The 20,057-nt window shown below is 39.4% G+C and overlaps 1 protein-coding gene across 1 annotated transcript; it reads right to left on the bottom strand.

Annotated features, from left to right (window-relative positions):
* Nucleotides 1-9,432: 9,432 nt before the first annotated feature.
* On the bottom strand, nt 9,433-19,730 carry DGKE (diacylglycerol kinase, epsilon 64kDa). Its single transcript, XM_009880229.1, has 11 exons — nt 19,273-19,730; nt 17,413-17,572; nt 16,805-16,924; nt 15,735-15,878; nt 13,554-13,711; nt 13,209-13,260; nt 12,945-13,058; nt 11,629-11,700; nt 10,983-11,110; nt 9,942-10,053; nt 9,433-9,624 (listed from the first exon to the last, which is right to left on the bottom strand). The coding sequence occupies exons 1-11, from the start codon at nt 19,728-19,730 to the stop codon at nt 9,433-9,435; spliced, it is 1,710 nt and encodes a 569-aa protein (XP_009878531.1).
* Nucleotides 19,731-20,057: the final 327 nt, after the last annotated feature.

Below are 20,057 nucleotides of genomic sequence, written 5' to 3'. Positions count from 1 at the left end.
GGTCGCTCCGCCAGCGGCACCGGGCGGGCGCGGGGCCACCGGGAGGAACACACCCCCGAATGAGGGGGGCGGGGGTGCCATGGGGGTCCTGCCCCATCAGCGGCACCGAATCGCTGTTTTCTTACCGCTTTCTACATCCCGCGGGCCAGGCAGCCCCCCTTCCTCTTTAAAATATTTAAAAGCGATTAATAACAGTTTCTCATTGCAGTTCAGGAACAAACAAAAATGGTGTCACTGTAATCAAAGCAAACATCGAATGTCTGATGGAAATCCAATACTTTTAACTTTTGCTTTCATAAGTACCTTTCAGGGGTCCGTGCACAAGAGAGAACGACGGCCCACGATTATCATGCCAAAAGCCAGGCTGTGCCTGCCAATAATTAGATTTCTATATGCATAGCCCTTTCCATATTTTCAATGAACAACACGGCGAGCTGCTCTTCTGCAGGTCTGAGCGGGCCAGGCTCTATTGTGCAGCTCTTAAGCGTGGAATCGGGATTTTGCGGCAGGCCGGGGACAATGGCCCTCGGCGCTGCTGGGTGGCACATGCTAAGATCTGCCAGGCATTGTTCCCCCTCCGTGCGACAGTGCCCACGGTCACCAGCACTCTCCGGCCATCTGTTACCTTGTGGTTAGCAGCATGTTCTCACATTGCCTACAGATGCACAAGGAAAGAGCAGCACAGTTTGTCCATTGCATTTCTGCAGTTGGGGCTTTTCCTCAAGAGAAAAATACACTTGCCAGAGGAGAGCTGCTGAAATCAGAGTTTTAGCCCTGAAGTGTCTAACACTGGACTCCTTGAATCTTATTTGGACACCCACACAACCACTTCACTTTTCATTCACCAAATAATTTTACCTCTACTTCTATTATCAAAAGACAGAAATAAAATTTCAGTTTTGGCTTTCACTTTCCCAGGATCCCGTGTTCTTCCCCACACGTACCGGAGGTGTGACTTCTTAGACAACTTTTGGTTAAAGTCTGGCTCAAGCTGGTGCTGTGCACGGTTCACTCCAACAGTTCTAAAAACATTTAAAAATGCATTAAACCTGGATTTTGTATTAGCAGTGCCCCGTGATACTCAAAGCTCTGTGAAACTATTGCCTTACCCATCTAAGAAAAAAACCTGCTGAATATCTATGCTCTGACCCCATCTTGAATGGAAAACAACACACAAATAGTCTTTAAAAGGTTTGATTGTGGCATAATATAGGCGCTCAGAGGCCAGAGCCCGTTCTCTTTTGTGCAAATGAGATTGCCAACTGAGGAGAGGACCTGGGGAGGGAACTGACACTACGACGAAGTGGCCCCATAGGAGCATTTATTCACTTCCAAAAGCTCAAACTCACCCTTCTGCTGCCATCAGGAGAAAGCATTGAGCCAGCTGATCTCTGAACATCCTCCAGCAGCAGCGTTTCCCCTTTCTGTGGGAAGCCCTGCGTGCGTTTTGTTGACTTGCACTCAGCAGCCCTCCCACCTCCAGTTTACATTAACTCCCCATTAACACCAAAACATCTCCCCTTAAACCCCTTATTTAGAAATTGCTCTTAACAGATAAGAAATTTGTATGCCTATATCCCCCCTTCAACTAAACAAAGAGCGTGTATCACAAACTGGTTTCAGATCCCAAGTCACTGACAGCATCGGGGAGAAGGAACAATCTAGACATTTCGTCTCACCACTGAAGCCTGGGGTTTCTGAACCACTGTCAACACATCTGGTACAAAGCCACGCAAATTTAGTGAATCCACTGGGGAGAAGGATGATCCAGAAGCGGGCAAGCAGATGCTGAGACATCTTTGTAGGTTACCAAACAGCGCTAGTTTTACCTCTGACTGACATTACCACATTGCTTAGAAATATTTCTATGTATCTGAGGTTGGAAACGCTTGGACTTTGCAGCAGGGATCTCACACAGAAACATGGCTGCAGCGTTCAACAAAATACAACTTTGTTCTCAAAATGACCAAGCTTCCCATTCTGCAGTTATCATCACTAAGTTGTTACAGAGTTGAAAACTCACATTTGCTTTTATGCATAGTGAGGAACAGCAAAAACTGAGTTTAAATACTTTAATCCACACACTTTAATCTACAGAGAAATACAATACAAATAACAAGACAACAAAAAGATGCATTACGAAATTCAGTAACAGAGTCAGTGCTGTGAAAAATCTGTATTTACAAACTTCTATGAAGAAGATGGAGCAGATGTTTCTCAAAAGAGCCCCTGGGAGCTTAAGTCACAAGAGATAGACCATGATACAACTGACTGAAGACAAAAGTTTGCTTCAGTTTCACTGGTGTTAATGTGGAGTACCACCACAGAACTGGTGGAGTTCTGCAACTTCAGCGAAGTTGCAACTTCTTACAGACAGAGCCCGACCCACGTACTCAAATAACACACACCACCCGCATGTAATGATTTGAGCAAACGTCACAATTACAGGGGCCAATGGTACTATCACCCGCTTCAGAAATGTTGGATGAAGCCAGTGAGGGTGCAAACACAGCAGAGACTTTTGGAACGTTCCATAACCACACTTCCTGTTCCTATGCAGAAAATAAAGAACACCCTTCCCAGATCTCATCATTCAGAGTTTTACCGTAATACATCCTTATCCTCTCATTTCAGCCTGCCTTCTTTTAAAAAACAAAGCAAAAACAATTGGGGATTTGAAAAAATCACTTGATGTTAAGAAAATATTAGCAAATTTTGACTTTAAACATTTCTATTGGAGGTTCGATATTACCTTGGCTGGTTCTTTCTTTGCAAGTAAGATCGCATACTTTACAGCTGTGAGCAGTCGGGTTTACTCCGAGTTTCTGTTCTTCAAGAAGACAGGCAGGAATGGTACAGACAGCTTTTGCTTATGTTTGGGCACTATCTCAAACTGTACCACAAGGAAACAACTGTTCTGCCAAGAGTACAGATCGCTCTTTCCTTACTGTTCTGTGGAAAACCAAAAAAATAATGGATCCCAAATGTCACCTTTCTCCATTGAAAAAAACCCTAAGATATTATAAATTCTACTTTTTGATCTATTACTTGCATTTTAAGCTCATTTTCCCCTATTTAGTGCAACTTCGGAATATATGCATAAACACATTCAATACAAATCCCAAGTCACAGCATCACAGTATTTCCAAGCTAAAGAATAACTTTTTTTTTTTAAAAAAACCCAAACTGTTAACATGCTGGTATTTTCTTGTAAGTAGTTATTACCGATTTAAAGTTACAGCTCTTGAAAGTAAGATTTTTACAGTATTCTGATCACTAATTACTAAATAGAAATAACTACTATACATATTGAAGTTACAAGCTACAAAAATAAAAATGCCTTCTGTTTAACTATAAAAATCCTAGAAAGAGAAGATGGCTGGAGGTACTCTAAGGATTACAACAGTTGGTATCAGACAAAATGGCTTTTGAGGGATGTAAACTTTGAAGATACAGAATGCAATAAACTCGCAGTGTAAGTTCCCACTTACTCTTAAATTATTTTTATGCTGAAATTACAAACAAGTTGCAAATGAAACAATGCAAAAAATGAATTACATACAGCAATAAGGGTATACAGCACAGTAAACAGAGCAGTATTAACAAGAAACAAAGTACAATTTTGAATACATTCATACTTCTGAACAGTTAAGGGCTGGATCCTCAGCTAATGTAAGTCCGCATAACATAACTAGGTTTAGTCAAGGCATGTGGCTTTACTCCAGCTAGAAGTCTCTCCCTGAGATGCCCAAAACCTGAACTGGGTATTCAGCACTCTTAGTGAGATAAAGAAATTGTGATCATGCCACGCTTTTAGAACTGTGGCCTAAACGAGGTTGAAATAGAGAATGTGTAAATTCTCTCAGTATACTTAATTGCTAAATGAACAAGTGGTCTCTGTTGTCTCATTCCTGTTTTCAAGAAGCAGCTATCATTCCTCAGAAAAGAAAGTCAGAGCTTTTTTAAATAAGTGGTTCACATTCAACAGGATCAGTTATGTACTAGTATTTTTGAATCTCAAGATATCCCAGTTTGCGCCTACGTAAAGGGTCAAATCTTTTTTCTTTTCTAAAAGGAAGATAACTGCTAGTAGTCAGCATGAAATACAGAACAAAAAAAGGATTTTCAGTTAGAACACATGCAAAGATTCTTAATTGTCCTACTCTTACCCACAGATTAATTTACTAGGTTACAGTGGTGCTCTACCAAAAAGCATTTGTTGCCAAGTAAAAAAGAACTATATATTACTATAACATTGATACTATTACGCTGTTCACATCTAAGGTACAGTGCTTGAAGGTTTGTTTTGGTGGGGTTTTTTTTGTTTGTTTGTTTGTTTGTTTTTAAAACCAGTGAGATACAATAGCATACACTATAAAAGTTGTGAGCTTCAGTGCAACATAGTGCAGAACCGGAAGGAACTGCCCAAACTGAAACCAGAACCTTTAACTATCAGTCCTCAGAACCTGTGGAGAACAGGGGGGTTCCTCCCCAGCAGCAAAGAGCAAAAATTGTACTTTCAAAATAGGTCGGGGGGCCTGGGAGCCTTTGGAATCCTTTCTAATATCTCCCAGGTGTGGTGATGGTGACTGAAAAAGCCAAACAGGTGGGTTACTGGGCTAAGAATAAGCTGTGTGAAGCCATTCCAATTTTCTTTTCTGACAAGCTAGCTGGCATGAAGGATAAAGTAGACAGGAGAGAAGCTCACTATCCTGATTTCAGCAGAGCTTTTGATACTGTCCCAAATGACATTTTAAGCTGAAAGTGAGCCAGCATAAAATGAGTAATTAAATGACTGCAGGAAAGAAGTACTTACTGAGTAGTTGTAAACACTAGCAAGACAAAATTGTACAGGGGAACAAATTCTCAACCTGAATCAGCTGGAGACATTTTTAACTTGCTCTTGCTACAAGCATTGCCTCAACAAGACGATTTTCTCCCAGAGTGTTCAAACATGGTAGCATTTTCTTTTGCAACCAGGAGAAACTCAAGTCTGTTTTCTGAGAGCAAGTACTTAAAGCTTCTAAGGTAAATGGTGTTTCAAGTTACTTAGTGCTCAAGAAAAGCAAGACCTGGAAAAAAAACCCTATGAAGGGGAAACATCGAAAGTGAACATATAAAAAGAGTATCAAATGCATAAATTATGCTGTACAGTCTTTACATTATGAACATGAAATGCAATTCATAACAATGCTAGGTGAGAAAAATATTCAAATTTTAACATAACCCCAAATTCATTTGAAACAGAAGTATCGCCATTGCAGTAGGAAGAAAACACAAGACTATGTTCTTTAATAACGGCAATAATTCCAAAGTGCTGTGAAAGCATGCTCCAAATACTACCCTGACCTGCTTTAAACACCAGGAACAATTGACATACTTAGAGAAAAAAAAAAAAAAAGTAACTGAACACCATTCACCTCAGCTGTTTTTGAAGATGAAGAATGCAAGTTTGGACTTCAGATGCCTTTTTGAAAAATTCAGATATGGAGAAAGATCCAAATGGCAAATGGTATTTGAAACAGTTTAACTCTGCTATGAACTGTGGAAGTGAAAGCACAAAGTAAAACAAAGCCTACCACAAGAAGTTCTACATACATGAAAATACTCATACCCATCCTCTCAATGTGTGTGTAAACAAGTGAGGTTTGAGCAAGGCAGAAGCCAACTTACAGAAAGGCTCTCCATACCAGTTTAAGTTTTTTGTATCACATGTCTCAGGACTGAGAACCTACAAAGAAAGTTATCGCAATCTGACTAAACTTCAGTTAAGCTAGCGTATGCAGCAGTAAAACTTAAAAATAAACTTTGCGAATTCACTTTTGAGCGCTTGACAACTGATGTTATTATTCACCCTGTACCTTTTACACAAAGCTATACAGTATGAAGACTGCCAGAAGAAATTATTAATTATTTGTCTTTTTGACGCATCAATTTCACTATTTTTCCAATGTTAATCATTAACAGGGTAAGGGAAAATTCTTCAGTGCAGGACATAAGATCCAGCTGCAGCGCACCCTCTTCTGGATAGAGAATGTACTGCAGTATTTTCAGGTTTCCAATCTGTTTTCAGAAGAGGTACAGAGTAGGTATTTGTACTGGTGCTTTATGCACCGACAACATTAAAAAAGCATGTAACAGTTTTACAGTCACAACACACACACGACAACATTAAGCAGCTACATCTATATTACAAATTAGAAAAGGTCATTTATGCTAGCACTAGAATCTCGGAGCCCATTGCTGATGTTTGCTGTCTGCAGTCAGACTAAAACGTAGAACAGTTTCATAAAAGTAGCTTCAAACAGGCTTTAACCCAATTTGGAACATGCTGGAAAGGAGGATACATGGAAGTCAAAGTTCAGCATGTTGGAAACAGCAAGACTTCCCAACAAATTTTAGTGCTAACACTGTACATTAAAAAGATGGTTTTTTTTTTTTTTTTTTGCGACGCAGATGACAGCTACATATCATTACAATAGAAGGATGACCCCAAGTCTGATTGGGAACTGGACACTTCAACCTTACAGAGTATTCTCCATACCATAACTACAACTTTACAAGAGGCTTCCCCATGCACACAATGACTACGTTTGCAACCTATCATTTGCTGTAATCACTAACAGTCAATTTGTGAAACACAAACTTCTTCACTTCCACATGCAAGAAGGGGATGTTCTGTCCAATACAAACAAGACCATTTACCAGGGGGTTTCCCAAACAATGGCTCAATTAGATGCTACTTTCACTTCTAATACTCTTTTGTTTCTCCAAAAGGAATGATGGATTTACATTTCCCAAAGAGGATTTCACACATCTAGGACCGGACTCCCAGCAAGCCGCAGTAAGTGGGAGGATCTTGCCTGCACAAACACAGTACATCATCACTGGTACCCACTGAGGCAAAGCACAAGCAGAGAAACCAGCTCACCTACTGTAAAAATGGGATACTTTCAAAGTCTTGGCATTGATTATTTTTTTTCTGGATGTCAGGAGTTGAAAGAGTGACATTTTTTAACAGTTAAAGGTTCTTAGGCTATAAAACAATTTGAATAATCATCTGACAAACTTCAGATAACTCTTTAAACAGTATTATGAATAGTTTATCTAAAGTAGCCAGTGGTGTCATTTCTCTTGAGAAAATACTGCCTTTCATAGCACATACCCTGCTTTTCCAGAGACTTGTCATTTGTTTGTAAACAATAGTTACATAAGAACCATAGTATCGAACTTAACTATTTTTAGGATGCTGATAGTTATAAGTTATTAAAAAAAAAACCTAGCAACTAGTAAGATTTTTGAAGCTAATACAAATTGAACCTGAGAACTACAAAAAGAAAAAAAAAAAAGGATAGTGGACTTGTCTAACATAGCATATTTTAAACACTTTTTACATAGATTTAACTATTAATTTGTTCTCTATATTTACATACAATAAAATAATTAAGATGAGGTGTATAATCATAGAATGGTTTGGGTTGGAACAGACCTTAAAGATCATCTATTTCCAACCCCCCTGCCATGGGGTATAAGGCTAATGAATATGGAATTTACAAATGGCTTCTGCTTTACAGTTCATTACACTCTAATCACATTTTCAGACAGCTATAAATTCACTGATGATCAGTAGTATTTAAGGTCTAACACATACACTTTCTACAACGAATACCAGCAAGTTAAAAAAATCTCTCCAAAGAGGATTACAATTGAAGGTTTTAAAAATACTGACTTTGCCAAGGTTTCAATAAATAATTTTCAAATATAAATATTTCATTCACTGTTAATGCAAACATTTTATAGATTGTTGAAAACCAGTTTCATTTTACAAAACCTAGAAGCATACCTTACTTTACCCCTCACTTTCAGTTAGCATAAACAAAAAAGGGGGAAAAAAAAAGATCGGGGGAGTTCTGACAGAAGCAGCAACATTAAAAGTTCAGATGAAAGCTCTCAACTTCTCTTATGATCTTGGCTTATGCAGTATACATTCAGCCTAAATTCTCTTCCTACTTGGAAGATCACCTGCAGTAACTCAACTGGACTTAACTGAATTACTTTGTGACAACTTTTAAACCATAACTCGTAGCTCTCACCTGCTGCAAGCTTAAAATGACTACAACAGAAAAGGGAAAAGGAAGGAGATTTCTACTTCTGTTAACCATGAACATGTTTTCACCTGAGAAGCTTTTAACCTGAGAAGCTTCAGATATGCCAAACTGACTGTTTCTCTGTACTGTTGTATGCGTTCTTAACCTTTACTATCAGTATAGGCCAGCACTCTTTTTCTTGCCCTATACTCATATGGGAAATGAAGGTTCAGGTCCAACGAGGTATCTTTGACGCCCTAAGAGCCAATCAGAAAACAAATGCTTCCGTGCTTTTTTTCACAATCAAATTATACACATGAACACCAGACCTTGCTAACCTTTGCAAACTTAGCTCTCAACCTCCACACTTAAAATTGAAACAGTTAACCAACTGACTTACTATTGACCATTCTCAGGTAATTATGAAGATCTTTAACAAGACTTTAAAAAAACACCCACAGTTGGCAATCATCTTTATTTCTTTAAAAGCCTCCTCTAAACAGCTAAAAAAGATAGCTCCTTTCCTCCAAAAAGCCTCCTCAAGAACTACGATGTTGCTATTTACCAGAACTAGAATTAGCCTCCCACTGAACTGAAGCAGAGTCAGTCATAGGATCATTCAGTGCAAGTCATAGTACAATTATTTTGAAGTTGTAGCTTGGGTACTCAGGCCCTCAGGAGTACTCTATCTATGGCTTACAATGCCACCGAAATAGGTCGTTCACTAACAGAACGTTTCCAGAAACCTTTGGTCCAAAAGCATCTCTCTGGCTAAACACCTTCCCAAGAGCACCCAGATCCTCTGCCCTCCCAGTCGAGCCTATTAGACACGCACTGCACAAGCAGGTACACAGAGATGTATTTGTCTTGCTCCCAAGAAGAGATGGCAGCCAGGAGCAGGCTGTCGTCAGAAAATCAGCCCACATCCTACTTGGTCTGGTTTCTCTTCTGGAAACTGTTCTGGGGAAGAGGGCAGGTGGAAGCAGGCCAAACTCGCAGCTGTTCCCCTTTCCAAGAGTATCAAACATTTTGCATACCATGCTGTATATATGCAGAAAATCTGATTTTACAGCAAGGAAGAGCTGCAGTATGTCTCTTTCCTGCCGTTAGAATAACTAACTGCTCCAGCTAGAAAGGCTGGGCATCACCACCAATCTAAAATACAAAACAGTTGTGGTAATTCAGCTGTGAAAGTTTTAATGAACGTAAAAGCATGGCTTTTGCTTCAGCTCTCGTTCATTCACAAGTATGAACCTTATGGCATAAACCTTAATCTAGATTAGGTGTTCTCAGTGCTTTAAATGAGCTGAAGTTCATCACTGTATTATGTTAAATTCCACAAAATCTATACATCTTCATCTGTCTGTTCTCTCACGTGGTCTTGCTCAGACACGCTGGAAGCATCGTCGTCTGTTTGTTCACCCGAGTGATACAACATCAGTGCACGTGTCTTATGAGTTATGGTAACAGTGCAGGGCCCCTGAGCCCATGGCTCTCCATCCACCTGCATCGGCATCTTTGAACTCTTCAAGATCAGCTAGCATTAAATAGAAGAACACATAATCATAGCAGTTCAAAGTAACTCTGAAGATACCTTTTACCACTACAATATACTGATGCTGCATGCTTTCAGCCTGGCCAGGTAGAATTTTAGTATATAATTAGTTGCACTCATAGGCCACTAACCACAGCAACAGAGGACTGTGACTTATGACATACTTAAATTTTACTAAGCAAGAGAAACATCTAGATCAACTGCAAACTGCAACTTCAGATCAGACAGTTGAGTGCTTGAGATTCAATACTGCATATTAAAAAAAAAATTAGGGAAACAGGTTCATAAACACCACTTACCCTCACAGTATGTGCCTGCCCTAGGCGAACAGGATTTGCTAGTTTCACCTGAATTTGGGCACAGTGGAAAGAACCATGAACACCAACAACTTCCAGAAGTCCATCATCATGTCTATGAATTAAGAAAGACTCTTTTTAGTGATGCCCATGAGCTCCAGAATACCTGTCCAAATATTACACAGTCCTTTTATGGCTACTCCTATAGAGAAGACAAATGTTATTCTACAAATCCGTTTAAACTATCTATTTGTGCTGGACAACAAATCATGCTGAACAGCAAAGGAAGCCATACAAAAACGCAAGTACAGAGCAATACACACGCTAGCTAGCTTCTGGAAATTACAGATATATGACTTTCTAAGGCTCACTGTGCATATTTAAGGACCACAGTAGATTTCTCTTCCATAAATTTGTACAGTTTTCTGTCTTTTCACTCAGTTATTAATCTACAGGAAAATCTTTTAATGGCTTAATTTTTTAGGTTGTGGTAAAGGACCTTGCCCAAGTATTTTTTAGAAATCCAGGATCATAAGCCCTGTAACAGAACTAGGAAGTATATTTCTATATATGGCTTCTGAAGAAGTAAGTCGCAAGAGGGAATAACTAATGTGCCCACCTATTCTCCTCTTTGGCATAGCTCCAGCCAACTTACTGAAGCACGGAAGTCAAATTTTTGGCTTGCTTTGTTTTTACGTTATATTTTAACCTCTACTTAGATGTGTTCCTTCATATTCTGAAATGAATGTATCTTCTACTTTTTGAAGGCTACCTTTATTTTTAATAGCCTCTTCAACGCTATTGCTTAATCGTGCCAGACATTTTGAGAAGGTCTTAAAAAAAAACCCAAACCTGATGCGTGGGATGCACTTAGTCCAAGTCTCCAACACAAGGAAAATAAAAAATCTGGAGACAGCCTACTGTGACAAGGAATCCTTCTGACTTTCAGACAAGTCTGGCTACATAAGCACAGCCTACTGGAGAGAATTGCTTACACTACAAGAACTGTTAAAAGTTAAAAAAAGAAAAAGATGCACGGTGTACCTCGCCAAGGGGTAAGGTTCATCACCCATTCCTTCCCAGAGCCTACAGCCACCTCCCCAATATCCAATATTCAGGACAATGATGCCTTCCAAATTGGGCAACTCGATTCTCTCACCATCCAACTCTAGCTTTAAAACACAAACAGAAGTTAATTACTGTGGATCAAATTCAGTTCTTCAATATAAGCTGGTTATTCTCTTTACACATTCAATGACTTCCACTTGAAGAAAAACTGGCCCTGCACAAATAGAATGCATTTTCTTTTCATAATTTAAAAAAAAGGACTTCTGATTTCACAAGATATCCTAAACTATAATAAATTTCTGTTAATACAGAAAAGAAAAGGATCTCTTACTTAAGTAAGTCTCTGGTGCTAAGGCAAATCTGAGTATCAGTACTTGAACTCACAGAACTGAGTCAAGGCCAGAAAAAAAAAATTAGGAATTTTTCACTAAACTCAAAGTCATTAATTTTATGAAGTGAACTGCACATCACAAAAGGAACACCAAAAATACTCTAAGTCCAGAGCCATCCTTATACAAATATCATATAGATGTAAACTGCAAAGCTTTTCCCCTTTTCTTTTACAAATTAAGTTTTTACACTCCACTGATTGCCCAGAGAATAAGCAAGTTAAAAAACTTACCTCAACCTTTTTGTTAAGATCTTTACATTCCTGTACTAAGCAGTCTTTGGTTCCATAAAAAAAATAAACAGCCTATTAAAAAAACAAAAAACAAACAAAACAAAACAGAGAGAACAGAAAACAGTTAGAAAAAGACAATACATAGGTAGAATATTTGAAATATTAATGTATAGTTATTGTTCTGCAAACCTTATCTAAAATTCATATGTAACATATTTGCACATCCTTCAACTAAGGTTTCTCCATGAGACAGGCTACAACTTGCAAAAGAAACTTGCTTTCCACTTTAAAAGGAAAAAGGCAATGTCCTTAACTTATTAAGTTTCAAAGCAAATGAAACATTCTAAACAAAAATTGAAAAAACCAGCATATTCTATAAGCAAGCAAGCAGAGGCAACATAGAACACCTGTGAGTGGGCTGGAAACATGTTTTGCCCATGTGTCCTGGTTTGAGGTGAAACAGAACCAATTTTGTTCAGTAACTTTGCTTCTTAGCTGGGCCTCTTCTAACTACTGAAATTAACTGCATATTGTGCAGACAGTGTTCACTCGCTCTGACTGGTAAGACCAATGTTTATAGCTGATGCCCAGGCATGGTATGCAGAGAGGAGCTTGCTTATACTTATTGCCATAACAACCAAGGCCAAACAACTTTGTTATTTGCCCCGCTGGAGGGTCAAAAGCAGAAAAGCATAGTGGGGTCCCACCTGCGGGGAAGAGCAAACAAGACAGGTGACCCAAAAGTGACCAACAGGGTATTCCATCCCATCTGCCTCATGCTCAGTATAAAAGCTGTGGGATCAAAGGGTCAGCTCTCTCTTTCTTCAATGGCTGACGTCTGAGGAGGGCTCTGTTCGTCTGCCTTTGATCCTGATCCTGAATGCAGATCCGGAATCCAGTTCCTGTCCATCACTGAGTCCAGCCTGGGACTGCCCCAGTGCCAGCCGGTGTCATGATTGTCATCGTGGGAGCTTGATACAGTTTTGTATATATTTCACTATTTCTTTGTATTTTATTATTAATATTTCATTAAAGTAGCTTAGTTCCTTCTAAACTCATATGTCTCTTGTTTGCTCCTCTGCCTCTCTCTTTGAAGAGGGGTAGAGGGGAGCATCTGTCGGTCCCACCTGGGGTCCCCCAGATCCCCAGTAGCCGATTTGGCCTAAACCATGACACCATGGAATCCCCTCCCCAAGGAAAATGAGCTCAAACTCCTAAAATGGCATGAAAGAAAGTAGGGGAGTAGAGTAATGTAAAGCAAAAAATAGCCTTAAGTTAACAACTACAAGGAGAAAACGTCACTTCACCAAACACACCTTATTAATAATTCTGCTGGAAAACAGAGAGGGCGTCTTCTCACGATGAGCATGAAAATTTAAAGCCATGAGAGCATCAGGTCCTATAGAAAAGTAGTTGTTCATTGTGAATACCTGTAAGACAGAACTTCTAGTTATTGTCTTATAAAATATCATTATTAGGATTTAAGAGTCACAGTGTTTGACAAAAAGTAGGTACCCAGAAAAATAAGCATAAACATACAGGTACTGCATAGAATCCATAGTTATACTTGCAAACCATACCTTTGGTTTCCTTAGGTTGTAGTATCCTTTGTTTGTTACTTGAACCTTCCATCTGAAAAACAACAGCTATTAGAGTCATGACAGACTGTTCTCACTTAGTTGCAAAGCTGTGATTAGGAATCTCATACCTATACTGTGATCAAGTCAAAAGATTCAGATTTAGTTAAATTATGAAAGACTTAAGCCTTGCAGAGCAACTAAATAAAGACTAATTTTGGACCTCAGTTATTTTGCAGTTCCCTCCAGCAATACTTGTGTTCCTTTACATATACTGCTGCAACTGAGTATCAGTAGAGCTGTAACAGTATTTGGTTCTACAGAACTTATCTTTTCACTGTTACTTACCTGTCTAATTTGATTCCATCTGCCTCCATGACATTTCGTAAGATTTGTTCAACAGGGACTTCTCCAGCATAACCTGCACCCCAGCCCAGTGTATTAGACAGGTCATTACCCGTTCCCAGAGGTAAAACTGCAACTTGTGGAATATAACGTTCTTGCCCCTGGAAAACAAAGACACTGTGTATTAGCTCCTTCTTCAGCACTCATTTTCTCCCTTTTATCCCCAAACATTCAGGTTTGATAAATATCATTAATCTTCATAGCAGCTTGTTATATAGTGCAGAGCAATAGAGCTGGCACAGCATTAGTATGGCAGATGGCACATTTGAGTACTTATCACAGGCATAATGCAAAGGAAGGAAAAGTTACACCACTGTGAGGGGAAAACAGAATACAAACACAATATGGAAACAATGCATTATTAATACTGAACAGAGAATTCCTTCAAAAGAATGATGCTTTGGATCTTAAAGTGGAAGCCTGAACTTGTCATCCGATTTCCTGATTATATGCTGCTGACATGCTGTAGCCGTGGTAAGTTACTAATACTACTACTGCACATACCTCTGGGAAGTGGTATGAACACTAAAAGAGAGGTAACACACACTGTGAACCGTAACAAGACCCCAAAATGCTCTTACAAGACCAAAGTGAGGGTAGGTCTAAAACAACAGATGCACATAAAACTAGAGTATTCAACCACAGACAAAAATTCACATACTCAAAGAAGGAAAGTCAGTATCTAAGTTTCAGAGATGCCACATACACACAGAGACCCAACTGTTGTCAACAGATGGAGGAGATCATAATCACCTCTGAAGGCCATAAAGTGATAGAAACAGATATTCAAAACGGCCACCTTAGCAAAGGTCTTTGCTCTCTCTACCACAAAAGGGTGAACAGTTATTTCAGATGTACTATGGCCTTTGAAACTCAGCTGTGAAAAGTACTTGCAGTAAGTGGCATTATGGTTATTATTTTTTCAAGAAGAGTTATCAGCCAGATAACGTGTATTTGAGAGTCAAGATAAATGAACAGAGCAAATAACCTACTACAAATAACCTACTGCTGATAAAAAAAGTTTTTGCTGATAATCTCAACAGTATTTATGTAACTGCAACGACCCAAGTACTTGGAACCAAAGAAGAACCCACATTTCATCAACTATATTGGCTCTGAGGGACAACATATCACATAATCACAGAACGGTCAGGGTTGGAAAGGACCTCTGGAGATCATCTAGTCCAACCCCCAAGTTAGACTAGATATCAAGTGTCCAAGACCAAATAACCATATGCTTATATACATTAACCTTCATAGTTATACTTTGTTGCGTTTCTACTTTATCAGTACATAAAATTCTCAAAGCAGCTGTTTGACTATGCATGAAGTTGTAATAATGGCCTTCAGCTACAACATTTCATGTATTAAGAACGCTCCAGCAAAAAAAAAAAAAAAGAAAAAAAGAAGACACTGATATAGGAAGAGTAACCTTCTTCCTTTTTTCACTAGAGAAAAAGATTATTAGTAAAGCACTAAAGCTCTAGTAATTATTTTTCATTTCCTCAGGAGTTCTTAATAGTACCCTGTAAATTGGAGTATCTTCCATTTCAAATCAACAGTAAACATACAGCTTATTTTTTTCCTTCTCTACTTGCTATTAGGTGAGGCTGCAGATTGATGAATTCTTTAGAATATATGAGAATGAACAAAAGCAAATTACTGCACTCATTCATGCACTGGCAGTACAGCCAGTATAGCCAGCAAAATTACGAGGTTATTAGAAAAGACTGAGCGTGCTGGGAGAAATAAGCAGTCAGAGCACATTAGCCATTATTAGCAATGCCATTTATGACAAAATAAATATGTTTAGACACAGAGGAAAGAAGAATACATATAATATTCTGCAGCTTGTTCTTTTCTCGTTTTACAGAAAAGAATGACTTTAAATATCACCTACTTAAAATCTAAAGCTTTCATATTTTTCCTGAACTACAGGGACTCCTAACAAGATGCATTCCCCCTCCCCCCTCCAATATGAATAAGCAATTCTGCAAATATTACTCTGTAGGCTTATTCTGGAAGATTAAAACAATAAATGCAGGTAAGAGATTAGGTGTAGCCCTTCAGCAGCTCCAAAACTCATTTTCACCATAAGACACATTTTAATAGGAAACACAATACCTTTATCTTCATTTCATCAATTGCATCCAGGACCCAGCCTACTGTGCCATCCCCACCACAGACCAGAACCCTGACAGCGTTGCACGGCAGCAAGGTACAAAGCTGGAGTGCTTTAGCAGGTGCAATTTTGCTTAGATCAAAAACCTAGAAGAACGGAAAATCAGGAGTTCCATAAGTTCACAGAACATGACTCGGGATTTGCCTCACAGATAAACATCTTCAAGAAGTTCATTTTAATGCAAAACAAAGATTCTCCAATTACAGTATTACATTGGCAAATGAGCTGTCTTGACTTTTACGAGCAGAATTTGGTTTCCCAAATTCACAACAGAACTCCAGCTGCTTCACTAGGAATAAATGCCACTGATAAACCAAGCTGACGGAGGCCTAAGAAAAATCTGCATCTAGAGGCACTATGATGAATTCTGTAGAGATTAAAGACTTCAGATAAAAGTTATTTTTAAATAATCAGCATACGAGCAGGTTTATTCTTTAAAGCCTTACTGGGATGCATTTAAAACACACACATAGGGATTTCTATTAGGCTGTATTCTAAGGCTAGGTTTTGAACTTCAAAGGAAGAGTATTAAGGTGCAGCCAGGAAATCCAAGGAACAACTAACTGCCTTACGTCAACATCCTGTGCCATCCCCGTGGATTTTAAGCGGAAAGTGACAACACAAAGCAGCAACTGTAAACACTGACGTTTTCACAAATAAAGCAAGGATTTAAACAAATACAGATTTCAAATTAAGAAGACCTAAATACTTAATTTCCTAAAAATTTTGCACTGTTTCAAGAGCGAGATACTTACCATTAACACAATTACTGCATGTACTACCATAAATAAAACCTGTACCAGTATTAGAACCATAACAAACTTGGGGGGTGGGAGAAGCCTCTGCACTTCTGGTCTCTCTATATAAAGCTATCTTTTCTACATGAACAAACTGCATGAATTTGTTTTCTTTACTGATATTCCACAAAATCCTACTGCCATTCTGTAAGCAAAGTGATGTTTATTCTAATTTAAACTTTTATTTTATTATGGTGGCTTTGCACTGTAAATACCTGAACGGGGGTCAGCAGAATTTTAAATTCTCCTAGTAAAGTTTCACCCATGTTGTTTCCACTACGAGTATTAGCCAGTATGATTACTGGCATCCAGTGTTTTCTGCAGTAAGGTACTACCTGCAAAAAGGCAAAAGTCAGTCAGTCACACAAATACTGCACGTTTGAAAGTGTTTAAAACCTTGCTCCACAACCTGTCCCCTGTAGTAAGTGCTGAAATGAAGGAGTTACCAACTAGTCTGAAGTAGTCAAAACAAACAAATACTTCTGACACACCAAGGTTGAAGATTTCTGTTCTACAGTGCCTAGGACAACAACCACTACAATGTTATGAACACAGTAGTACAAAACATTCAAGAAGGAAGGTACCAAAACCTCAGGGTTGTTTTGGAATAACAAAACCAAGTGTCTGCTTGTGCTTTAAGTACCATATTAATAAAATGGCAAACACCCCCGAATTAACATTGCAAGTACTTCATATATATTGAAATATTTACCTGATAGTTATTAACCTGAAAATGTACTGAATTCAAGGTTTAACGTGTGGGAGATTTTTTAATTTTTTTTTTTTAAATATATGGTAAAGCCACAAAGCAGTAGACAATTACCTTTTCATAATTGGTTCTTTTGTCTTTGCGCATCTGGTTGATTGTAGACAAATAGTACGGTGGAATAATTAAGTCTCTGAATTCTCCAAATGTACACTCCTCAGTCTTTAAATAATCCATCATGCATTCATCATGCACAGTGTACTGACACCACACACATCTGGAAAAAAGACCAAAAACCATGAAAAAATCCTCAAACCACAGGCACATCGATTTTGCTCATTTATTTTTAGATAAACTAACTTTCTGAAAAGTACTTATATTTACAAACACCATTCTAAGTAATATTTTGAGCACATTACAGGGAAAACCATGCATTCTCTAGAAGTTTACACAACTATGTATTTGCTACAGAAAATTACTTGGTCATGGAATTGCAAGTCTAGAAAACCCTTTGAATTCTGTGGAAAAAAAACCCCAAGTTTTAAATTAATTCTATTCTTTTTAATTAAAAAAACCCAGGTACTATAAATACCCTCTTGCATTGTCCGCAATATTAACAGTTACACTGAAAGCTTGCATGAGAAACTGAACTCCTATCCATCCTTAAAGAGCACAGATAGAACACGAGTTCAATTTATAATAAAGTTTTACTAGAAACATTAATCAATAAATTCCTTAAGATTGATAATACCCCTTTAAGTCTGAAACCTAAAAGGTTACACAATACTGCACAAGGCTGATGGGATTCTGTTACGCAAAACTGCTCAGCTTTTTGGCCTATTCTAAAAGCTGTCCTGGAAAACCAACTAGAACAAGAGGAAATACTGCAATATCCACTGCCAGCCTCTGCAGAATGTTAATCCTCGTTTGCTACATCCAAAGCCTTGGTTCAAGCAGCTGTCAAAGCTATTTTTGGAGCCCTTCTGACTAATCCAGCACACAACTAGAGCAGCAATGATACTTGCCCTGTGCTGTGACTTTCTTCTTTTCCTCTTCCTTCCACCCCCTTTGGCTCGAAAATCCTCCCCTTCCTGCCTCTCCTACACACACTCTCAAGTTTTTGTTTCTGATAGTATGCTCATTTACACTGTAATTCTGCTTGCTTACCAAACAGTTTGACAGTATCACACACAAGCAAAGCAAAAGCTGGCAGAATGTACGCTGGAAAGATGACATCCTTTGAGAAGGCTAAAGTAACACTTGCACTGTACCCAGTACCCAGACCACTAGCACTATATTTTGGTGCGACATGCCACTATGTGTCATGCTGACAACCTTCCAAGCGGCCTTACTAATGACAGTGCAAGCTAATTCAACGGTTCCTTGAAAATTTTTAACACTCTTACCACAAACTTTAACAATAGATTAGAGTACAGTAGCTTCTAAAACTTCCCATTAGCTTTTTTTGAGTATCCTTAAAAATGAACTCAAAACACCGATAGCACAGTTATTTGTTCTAGTTACACTGAGCACATGCCAATTTTGCAGAGATGCATACACACTTTGGTGCTCTGAACACCAAATTGCTGTGCCACCCAAATTGCTCAGGCTATCCACTGTACAAATGCCAAGTGTGTTAGAACCTCCTTAAGGTCATACCCTAAAACATAAAACTCTCTCGGACACAGAGAGCCTTTTATATGTAATTATACAGTAGCTAGCACATCATGCTGGAGTACCGCAATGAAGAGAACAAGTGGATATGTGATGCAATGCCATACTCTTAATCTGTGACTCAAACTACCCGCAAGCATCCATTTTAATTTTAGGTTCTTTGAAGCTGTTTTTTTAACAGAGTTTCATATTTGACTACTGCAGGATCTCCTTTGGGGTAAGGTGCTCCAATAACCCTGTGGAAAATACAATATTGATATGGCACCGTGCTTCCTCATAAAAAGCCAAAGTCCCTTGCCGTACCTGTAGTCGCAGAGCTTGGGCTGCGTGCCACACTGTTGTTTGCATATCATACAGCAGCTGCAGAGAGGGACATTGCCTCTGATCCAGTGGTGTGGCATAGAGCTGTGGGCTCCACCATTGCTCCTCATCATAATTTCCTTGCAGAGAAAAAGCTGGTCAGCCTTCTTGAGGCATCCTTCGCTGACACGCAGCCCGCAGCAGTTGCAGAAAGCACCCTGAAGGATGTGCTGAGCACACACGCAGCAGTAGGAGGGCTGCCCGAAGAGGTCTGTGTAGTGCCAGTCATGCTTGCTCTTGCGAAAGATGTCTCGTATTAACACCTGCCGCCGGGATCGCTGGAAGCTGCACCACAAGGTGATCAGCACCGGCAGGATCACAGCGCACAGAGTCCAAAACACCAAACTCCAGTCTGCAATGACCGACGAGGCTGTGCTGCTTCTGCTCTCTGTCCCCTCCATCCCTCAGCAGCTCAGCCCCACCAGCCTAACCCCTCACACCAGCCGGGCAGACAGCAGGGCCAGTCCGGGAACGGCCTCCTAGTTCGAGGAGCCAACGCGCAGCTTCATGAAACATCTTTTAATCCCTTATTAGAGCTAAGCACCTTTCCCCCCACATCTGACCTACCCACCAACAGAAGGGTTTCAGTGCCGGCCAGGTGCGAGGGGCTGCTCCACTGCTTGCCCGGGCCTAGCGCAAGGCCGCCCGCCGCCCGGCCTCCTCCCGGCCCGGCCCTTCTCGAGCTCGGAGGGTTCCCACAACCCCTGCTAACCCCCAAATTTTGTGCT

Source organism: Charadrius vociferus, unplaced genomic scaffold (assembly GCF_000708025.1).
Source record: "Charadrius vociferus isolate BGI_N301 unplaced genomic scaffold, ASM70802v2 scaffold662, whole genome shotgun sequence".
Taxonomy (NCBI): Eukaryota; Metazoa; Chordata; class Aves; order Charadriiformes; family Charadriidae; genus Charadrius; species Charadrius vociferus.
The sequence above is the reverse complement of the archived record's forward strand: the minus strand, read 5'-3'. Positions and strand labels throughout refer to the sequence as shown.

Bases quoted from the DNA above. Each gene is read 5' to 3' on its own strand.
- DGKE (XM_009880229.1), bottom strand. From the start codon at position 19,730: ATGGAGGGGACAGAGAGCAGAAGCAGCACAGCCTCGTCGGTCATTGCA. The intron at 10,054-10,982 runs GTACACCGTGCA...CTTAATTCATAG, and splicing joins GAACCTTACCCCTTGGCGAG to ACATGATGATGGACTTCTGG. The intron at 9,625-9,941 runs GTAAGTGGTGTT...ATTTAATGCTAG, and splicing joins GGCAGGCACATACTGTGAGG to CTGATCTTGAAGAGTTCAAA.